A 9687-nucleotide genomic window follows, 5' to 3' on the forward strand; every position below is an offset into this window, starting at 1 on the left:
CGGCAACTGCCACAGGGGAATCCTACGGACTTTGACGCAGGGGTTTCAGAGGGAACACACCGACCTTCGTCTACACAGGTGGATCAGGGATCGGTTATTCCCGGTCGAAAACCATCAACCGACACTCTTGCGCTTCGCGGTGTGCGGAGGGTGCCAGGGTTACGTGCTAAAACCAGGTTTAAGCCCGCATATGAGTTACGCTGCGGTTACGGTTACACACCACCGTACGACACGCAGACGCAGCGCGCGCAGCCACGGGAACACACACACGACACACACACACACAGACACACAACCACACACAGCCACACACGACACACACACACACATCGCACACACACGCGCGCGCAACAACACGCACACATGCACACACACACACACCAAAACAGCACCACACCACACACAGCACACACACACACACACACACACACACACACACCTACGCTACTGGTTACGGTTGCGTACATGAATGTCCGGTTACGGTTATACACGATAACTCTACCGTGCGGTGACGATTGGCGTCATAATGCATATGTTACGGTTACATTACAACCGACTCCGATGCCGTTTACCGTTGCGTAGGCATGCATGTTACGCTTACGTGTTACAGCCACGAATACCCCTGCCATTACGGTCATGTACATGCATGTTATGATTACGGGTTACACACAGATAGCGCGCTGCTGTTAGGTTGCGTACATGCATGTTCGGTGTAGCACCGTGGGTAGGTTGGTAGGTAGATTATATATTTTTGATCATCATCCATTAATGTTTGCAGTTGTGTGTGTTTTTGGCACTGCACTAAGCTAACAACATGTTTGCAGCCTGAAATCTCCTAAAGCAGAGAAATATATCGATAAATGAATGCGCGCGCACTCTTATCTTATACAGTGCTGCCATCTACAGTCGTGTGCAGCGTCATGCATACCAACTTAGATCGACTAGATACGCACAACAAGAACTCATAATACTGAGGCAAAAATAGAGGATAAAGAATGGACAATCTATGTTTAATAAAAATAATCCTAACAATTAACAACAGATTTATACCTCTTAAGGCCTATAGCCATAATGAATTTAAATTTCTCTACTACATTGCTCTACAATAGCTGTAGTATATAATATATATATATAATATATATATATATATATATATATATGTGTGTGGGTGTGTTTGTGCGTCGCGCTGGCGCGCGCGCGCGGCCGCGTGTGTGTGTGTGGTGGTGTGTGTGTGTGTGTGTGTGTGTGTGCGTGTGTATGTATTGTAACTTGCTCCGATGCAGTGTTAACTAGACGATGACATCGCGTGTTATTCTCTCACCCTGTAGACGTAGAAGCCGATGGCGTGAAGGAGGCTCGGGTTGCGGTCGTGCTGCATGACGGACACGACCACGTTACACGTGCTCTGGGTCACATCCTCACGCTGTATGTACAGGTGAAATTGTGGATTGTAGGGCATCAGATCTACATTAAGACACAAGCCTGTTAGTTTTAGCACCGGAGTTCGCGTTGTCTTCAGATCTGTACGAGCTACTACTTCTACTCTTATTGATTATAGTACCGTGGTTCTCCCACCATAGCTGGACCTACATACTAGTACTATTTACGGTAACGTTGTAACTCTAGTTAGGACAAACGTGTATTAGTTAAGCTGATGTCAATGTATCGCTCGCGGTTTTCTCATTGTACTCGGCACGAGATAGAGCTGCATCACGGATTCACAGCGTATGTTCACATGTGGATCTAGATGCCCACCATGGCCATGCCCCCTACCGCCCCGTGCTGGCACCAATACCAGCAAACGAGTGACGAATAACGTGAAGCAGTAATTCGTGACCAATTCAACACTCCCTATCTACTTAATGCTTTATCAGATTAAGTGCTCCTTAGACGCTGAATCATTTTCATCTGAACCCCTAAAATGTGCTGACTTCTACCACGCAGGCAGAACACACGTGCCCCCACCCCCGAATCTTTTGCAGCTCGTTTTTGGTTCCCGGCGGCCCACCCCGCCGGTGAACCTTAGCACTAGTTAGGTACGACTGCGAAATAATCGCTTGGAAATTGGAATACGTTGGACATTTTCAGTGAACAGACGCTTGTAGAGAAATCTACGCACTGTGAACCAATTACTTTACCTAAGAAGTTGATATTGTTGATGTTGTTTTTGTTGCTGATGCTGCTGTGCTTGTTGTTGATGATGTTGCTGCTGTTTTTGTTTTTGTTATTGGATTGATCTTTAGTGCTAAAGTTACACTCTACTAAGTAGTTATTTTACCTGGAAAGTTGTTACTGCCCCCGGCGTTGAAGCCGCGCACCCACTGCCTGTGCGCCATCGCTGCCTGCCAGCGGCGCTTGCCCTGAAGGCTTGGCTCCTTGTACCATGCCTCCGGCGTGTGGTACAGTATGTCAAGGTGGGTGAAGAATCGGTAGAAGTCGTCCAACGACATCCTGGGCCGGAAGAGAGAAGAACGAGTTAAGTTCGCTGCACACGAAGCTGAAATATATCTTAGAAACACTTATCGTGGTGAGAGTAACTGTGTGTCTATCAAATTGATGACATCATTTAGAACTCAGGGCGTATATGATTTATGATCTAATAATACCGTATATGAGTGTGTGCTTTCCTTCTCCTCCTCTCTACTGTTTCACGCACCCATTCCTTCCTCTCCGTGTCCATTTCTCTATCTTTCATATCTTTTATCTGTTTGTCTTTCTCCCGCGCCCCTACTTCACTCTCGCGCTCTCACATAATTCCTCTCTCTCCCTCCCTCTCACACACACACGCGCGGGCGCGCACTCTCTCGCTCGCTATCTCTTTCTTTCTTTCTCTCGCGGATTGCTGCCACTGTTTCTCTCTATATAAAAATGCATGTATATTTGATATCATATTTTCCATGGTTTACCTGCATAGTTTCTATGGAAGAACTGGTTCGGAGGCACCACGTTGCGAAACAGTCGCGGAGTAATGGTGAGACATGACACTGCCGTCAACAGCCAACAGTCACCTAGCAACGACAGCATATAATACTATATATACTTCAAAGGACATGAGTGATGTAGGTGCCATAGGGCTGTTATTAGATACATTTTTAGTCGTAATGGCTTAACTTTTATTATTTGTTATAATAGCACTAATCAATTTAAATATCGCGTATGTAATGGGCTCACCATGTCGGGTACTGACATGCATCAACATCATCACATACATTCAGCTGGACTACGCGCACCTGACAATCTAGCCCCTACCCCCGCCCGGTAAAGACGCGTTTACACTTCCCATTGCAAACATCACGCAGGGTATTAGGGCTGTCTAGCGTGAATAGTTAGCCGCATGGGTGGGCTATTGCGGAATTACGCGTAGTGCTGTTATAGTTACTGTAGTGCCACTGAACAAGAAAGGTAGTTCTAGCTATTATAGAGAAGTAGGCGCGGGGGTGGGTTATCCCATGATATAATAACTACCCCAGAGGCACTCCAACGAATAAACCTGTTTATATAACCCGCGAAGAGGGTTACACAGCAATATTTCACATCGCGATTTTCGTTACGGGGAGAACCAATTAAAACTTTCATAAAAAACACACATACGAACGTATCGCATATTCCGTTGTTATAATGGACATCGTAGCTTAAATAAACTCAAATCAGGTTATCGTAAATTTATAAAGCTGATAATAGAACGGTTATGACCATGCGACATCAACTGTCTATGCATTTCTATAATATTTCTTCACATGGAAAAATGGTTGTATCTAAAGTAGTCGTAGTTTTAATTCCAGTTGCCTATAATAGTCGGGTAATGGAACGGGTTGTGAATAGCGCAGATCATAGCGCGTTGTCTTACTTCTGTTACAGACTGCTTGTATTGTAAATAGAGCTCTGTCAGTGCGCCACGCACCCCGTATATCAACACCACGTGAAAATAGTATGCATTTGCAGACTACGCTAATAGTCGGATACACTATACAACACAGTGCTGACAAGTAGCCGTAGGGCATATAACGCAGCCCTAACGTAACGTCGGATATTATATCGCTTCCAAGGATACCTCGCAGCGCTACATAATAGAGTCGTCGTCTTTTCTTCAACGCTCGCGTTGTCATATCCGCGTAACGTAACGCGTATATATATGCTATTGCGCCGACTACAACTACTGGCCTACTTACAGCCTGCGGTGTAGCATCCCCCAGTGTCAGATAGCAGCCATGCAAGTCAAGCATTTACCGATATGATCGCTATTCAGCTACAATGAAGGTCACCAACACTTACCCAGTTGACCTTGCTTGATATCAAATCTTGTGGCGCTCTTTGTTATGAACTTTGGGTTCTGACAGATCTCCTGAAAGGGTAAAGTGCAATTCGCTTGTTAACCTTTAATTCTAAATTGGGCTGAATCTAATTTGCTGAATTCTAAAGCGAACGCTTCCGCTCGCGTTATGTTTGCTATATATGGACGAAAGTCGAAGTTTGAACGCGAATCAGCTGCTGCATCCGACGCAGTTTATCAATGCTACCATCAACTTTGCAACAATCACGAACACTGCCACGAATGACCGCCGATGTCATCATAGTTAGTATTGCCGTTGTTTACCTCCTTCTCATCCTTTCCCTTCTAATATTTTCCCTCCTCCTCTTCCTCTTCCCATCCTCATTCTACACCTCTTCCCCCTTCTTCCTCAGCTCCTCCTCTTCCTAATCCGTATCGTCATCGTCCTTCTCTTCTTTTTCCTACTCTTCCTCTTCCTGATCTTCCCCCTCCTTTTTCCCCGAACTGTTTCTCCTCGGCATCAACGCCGTCCTCCGATTCCACCTCCTCATATACTCATCACCATCGCAACCATCATATTCGTAGTTACTATCATCATCGTCGTCATTGTCGTTACCGCCGCCGTCATCATCATCTCCATCATTCACACCAGTGTCACTGCTACCAGGCGCGGCAGGGTTGACCTTACCCTCGGCCGCTTCCACACTATCGGTCCCAGACTAGGCTTGTGTCGGTGGTAAAGCGAGGCGACATCCGCCGGGAAGTCATGATCCTCGAAGAGGATACCGGAAGCGAACGTCTCCTGCTTCAGTCGCGCGTACTCCGAGCATGCGGTCGGTATCGTCAACGTCGAGTAGCTGCTGTAGATGCTGCGGTTGTCGCTGTCGCCGTTGCCGTTGTACGCCGACGATGACATCATGATTGCTAGTCGATCTGCGCTCAAGCTGCGACTGCAAGGAGAATTTAATTGTGTGAAATATATGTGTGTATGCGCACAAAGCAAATGCAGGTACAGCATACACGCACAGATACAGGCACAGTGAATACGCACAAATACAGGCGCAGTGAACACGCACAAATACAGGCACAGAAAACACGCACAAATACAGGCACAGAAAACACGCACAAATACAGGCACAGTGAACACGCACAAATACAGGCACAGAAAACACGCACAAATACAGGCACAGTGAACACGCACAAACACAGGCACAGTGAACACGCACAAATACAGGCACAGTAAACACGCACAGATACAGGCATAGTGAACACGCACAAATACAGCCACAGTGAACACGCACAAATACATGCACAGAAAACACGCACAGATACAGGCACAGTAAACACGCACAAATACAGGCATAGTGAACACGCACTAATACAGATACAACATACACGCACAAAATTAACAAATACGCACACATACAGGCACAACATACTCGCACACATATATACAGGCACAGCGAACACGCACAAAATAATACAGGCAAAGTAAACGCGCATAAATATAGCCACAAGAAACGCACGCAAAGACAAGCGTATCAGGCATACACAAGTGCAAGTATAACAAAGATACACGAATACAACTATACGAACTTACAATACAAATAAAAACAAACCCACGCAAATATAAATATACACTTATTATGTATCCGCTTCTTTTTCTTCTGCGTGTGTAAATGTGTTCCAAATATAAGCACGTGCGAACGTCACAGCACCACTCAATTGAACACGAACTCGCGCTTGCATTCTGTGACGGTGACGCGAAAACGAGCCAGAGCTATATTTCAGAAGCGGCAAAATGAGGGACGTCGCACAGATCAGCATGTTATGCGTTATTTATAGTCCCGAATCCCATGTATGGCAAAGTAGGCAGCAATGATAGATGATCTTACGTGTAGGTAGGCTGATAATGCCTCCTGTAATAAATAGGCCGATATATTGTCCCGGCTGAAAAGAAGTAGATCGTCGATGGCGGTAATCAATGTTTCTGCGCACCTTACACTCACTGCAAATAAATTCACAATAAAAACCTAACAAAGCGAAGAGAGACTATTGTAATTCTCGACTCGCGAAAGAACGCGGTGGACTCCGCACAGCCGTGGAGCGCAGCACAAGCGTGGTTCGCGCAGCGTGTAGGCCTTCTTCGAAGTGTAGTCGTTATATATAGTTATATAACACTTGTAAAACGCCTATCTATACCAGCTTGCCTACAAACACCTCTCTTTCGCTCTCCCCTCGCTCCTTCATTCTCTCTCTTTCTCTTTCTCTCTCTCTCTCTCTCTCTCTCTCTCTCTCTCTCTATCTGTCTCTCTGTCTCCCCCTCTCTCTACCTATATCTCTCTCGTGTAGCACCTCCACATGCGGTCTTCCTTTGACAGGCGGAGAAGTGGTACGTGAACACAGACAGCGACTGCTCGCGGATCGGACCAATGACAGATCACCGTCTCAAATACTATACGTGCGATCGCAACAGCACGGCACTGCCGCCGTGCGCAAACCTGTTGCTGCTACAAGCGCAAGCGTGACTTTCGCTTTCGCGAAATTTCACGCTTTCGACATCAATACATGTGGCGAGCCTCCGCGAAAATTCCACGACATGAACGTGACCATAGCTTACATACATAGAGGCTCCTGATAGAGGCCAGTCGCAAGCGGACAGCGGGATGTGTAAAGTGTGCGCGCTGCCGTGCGTGCGCGCTCGGACATACGAGGCTAAACAGTGGACGGCCTAGCTCGCTCTCGCTCGGCTCTAGCCGGCCACTGGTCATCTCATCGTCAACTCTTCCATGCGTTCCGCAGCGGAATTCTTGTCTGTGAAATGCGCGTTCGAAACTTTTAGACTTCTAATGGACGCGGTCTGTGCTCGTTTTTTTCGAGAGCGTCTGAGAAAACCTAAATGCCAGTTTGAGATTTAAATGAAGTAACAGCCAACTATAAATAACTTTCACCTTCTTTTAATAATCTCGTCTGTGAAATGTGCGTTCGAAACTCCAATTTCTAGTCTTAAAGAGACGCGGTCTGGCATTTATGTGCTCTCGTGCACTATTCAGTTTGTACCGAACACATTTTGCGATATTTGGCAGGCGGCGCTTTTTCCCGCGCACACGCGGATCAATCACCTGTAAATATCAAACAGAGAGCGCCTGAGCAAATCTAAATACCAGTTTGGGTCTATGTAAATGTAGTAACAGCCAACTATAAATAAATTGCACCCTTCTTTTAATAATCTAGCTCGATTTAATAGCGTGTAGACCAAGTGGAATATTTGGTTCGCTTATTGCTATCATATAAATACTTTGGCAGATATAGTACGTGCATGAGTGACTCGAAAAAAGGTGTAAATCAATCTGAATTTCACACACGAGAGCGTGTAAACCTTTATTTACGCTAAACGTCCGAGGTGCTTGACCTATTCCGCAAACATGAAACGCAATTTCGCACGACGACAAAACCAACAGAAATCTGCGTGATCTTCCACTCAACTTCCCACAATGAAAATCGTAACCACTGTTCCGACTGGCGTGCTGATTCGCGCATCTCCCGAGTAAATGGCAGCAGAGTTATCAATTAGCTCCAACACAATGGCGTGTTTCTCCGATTTCGAAACGGTTTCATCTCGCTCTGTTTGTGTTCACCTCCTCCTTCCCCACGCCCGAAAAGCGGAGGTCTTTGAGAGACTGGCACCAGACCTCCCTGTGGTCGCGTCAACAGTGATCGCGGCGACTTCCGGTGCCCGTCTAGGCTCCTCGCACACAAGGCGGGCTTTGTCAGGAGGACGCGGGTGTATTTTGTTAGATCAAAGCCACGCCCGGCATGGGATCCCTGTCACGCATGTCGCCGCAGAAAATTGCCGCATTTTTTCCTAGAAAATTATTCGACCCGCGGGAGCTTTTCGCCGCGTACGCATCTTTACGGCGCGAGGGGAACCACCACAAACTGAACGAAATATTTCGCTCTCGTGAGGGCATTGACAGATAATGAGGGCGTTTTGGTGCCGATAGCGCGCGGCTCGGATCACGACACTTACCATTCCTAATAGACCTGAGCTATACGTATACCAAAGCAGCACTCCGCGGCCATAATCGTAGAACATCGGGCATTTCCCTGCCCAAATATCGTGCAATTCAGTAACAGCTATCACCTTTTCAGCATTGCAAATCATCAGAGTCTATAATGTATTCGGTGCATGAATTGTGAAATGGCAAGCAAGGTCAACAACGTTAGGAAGGAATGTGTTGAATGCCGAATTCGAAGCAACAATTGGCTGCAGTGACTTGCGATTTAAATAGTTTTCTATGCATGAAATCAGTGAGCAGGTTTACTATTGACGGATGGCTGATTTTAAATTGGCTATTGTGCCATACGTCACGTGGTGGTAACATGCAGATGGTATGGTATCCATATTGCACAATACGTGACACGTCACATATCGAACCACATCTTACGTGCGGCGTAGATAAATCTGACGAAAGTCATTGCTGCAATCGTTGCTGTTCAGTTATTTGTTCGAACTAATTCCCCACACGTAATTGCTTGCAGTTATATTCGTGGCATCTCCCCTAGCTGAGGGGCGATGACTACGTAGATGACGGATATTGCCCTCATAAAACAAGCTGCACATTCCTAATTTCCTAGCTCCCCTCCTTACACGCTTACTACGTAAGTCACGAATCGTTGTGGCTCAAATCATGGTCTGTATGTATGTGTGCGTGTATTCGTGTGTTTGTGTGTGTGTGTGTGTGTGTGTGTGTGTGTGTGTGTGTGTGTGTGTGTGTGTGTGTGTGTGTGTGTGTGTGTGTGTGTGTGTGCCTGTATAGTCATATGTGATATAGCCTTTTAATTACGTATCCCAATGACTCATATGCATGTATCACTCATTACTGCAGTGCATGTTTCTGCCATTCTGCCATTCTGGTTTTCTGACAGTTCATCGCAGCGGCCTTGCTGAATCGCAATAGGTAGACAGAAAATTCAGCCTTGCATAAATTAACAACATGTTGTTTGATCGTATATCCTGCCGACTGCGTAATGTTGAAACAATTACGTTCCCCACATTCTATACGTACGCGGCCCAAGGCCCCAAGGTAAGGTGCTGTGGAAGCTGCGAGTACATCGCGTTTATTAGTGGCCATGTGCGTGCGTTCATGTATGTGCGTGCGTTCGTGTGCATATGCGCGCTCGCATGTGCGCGCGGGGTGTGCGGGCACACATACATATGCGTGCGTGCGACGATCTGTGACTGTATGCGTCTGTACGCACTTATTTATAGCAGGTCTATGGTAGCAAGTTAAATATGAACACAATGCGTATACGCTCTATCACGTGACCACGGGTACCTACTTCTCACCCTGGTAGTTTCTTTAGTTAGCGTAATTAATGACCTATGCTTATAGGCTGTATGGGGTAAATACTCG

At 46.4% G+C, this 9687-nt stretch overlaps 1 protein-coding gene across 1 annotated transcript in view; it reads right to left on the bottom strand.

Annotated features, from left to right (window-relative positions):
- LOC106820921 (calpain-9-like) overlaps window positions 1–9687 on the bottom strand; it is a 42016-nt gene that overhangs the window by 28559 nt on the left and 3770 nt on the right. Inside the window, exons 2-4 of the mRNA XM_014825522.1 lie at window positions 4959–5220; window positions 4273–4342; window positions 2907–3008 (exon numbers count right to left, since the gene is read on the bottom strand). Of these exons, the coding sequence (XP_014681008.1) occupies window positions 2907–3008; window positions 4273–4342; window positions 4959–5189 (403 nt within the window). The 5' untranslated portion in view covers window positions 5190–5220. The remainder of the gene's footprint in view (window positions 1–2906; window positions 3009–4272; window positions 4343–4958; window positions 5221–9687) is intronic.

This window comes from Priapulus caudatus, unplaced genomic scaffold, assembly GCF_000485595.1.
Source record: "Priapulus caudatus unplaced genomic scaffold, Priapulus_caudatus-5.0.1 Scaffold52, whole genome shotgun sequence".
Lineage (NCBI taxonomy): Eukaryota > Metazoa > Priapulida > Priapulimorpha > Priapulimorphida > Priapulidae > Priapulus > Priapulus caudatus.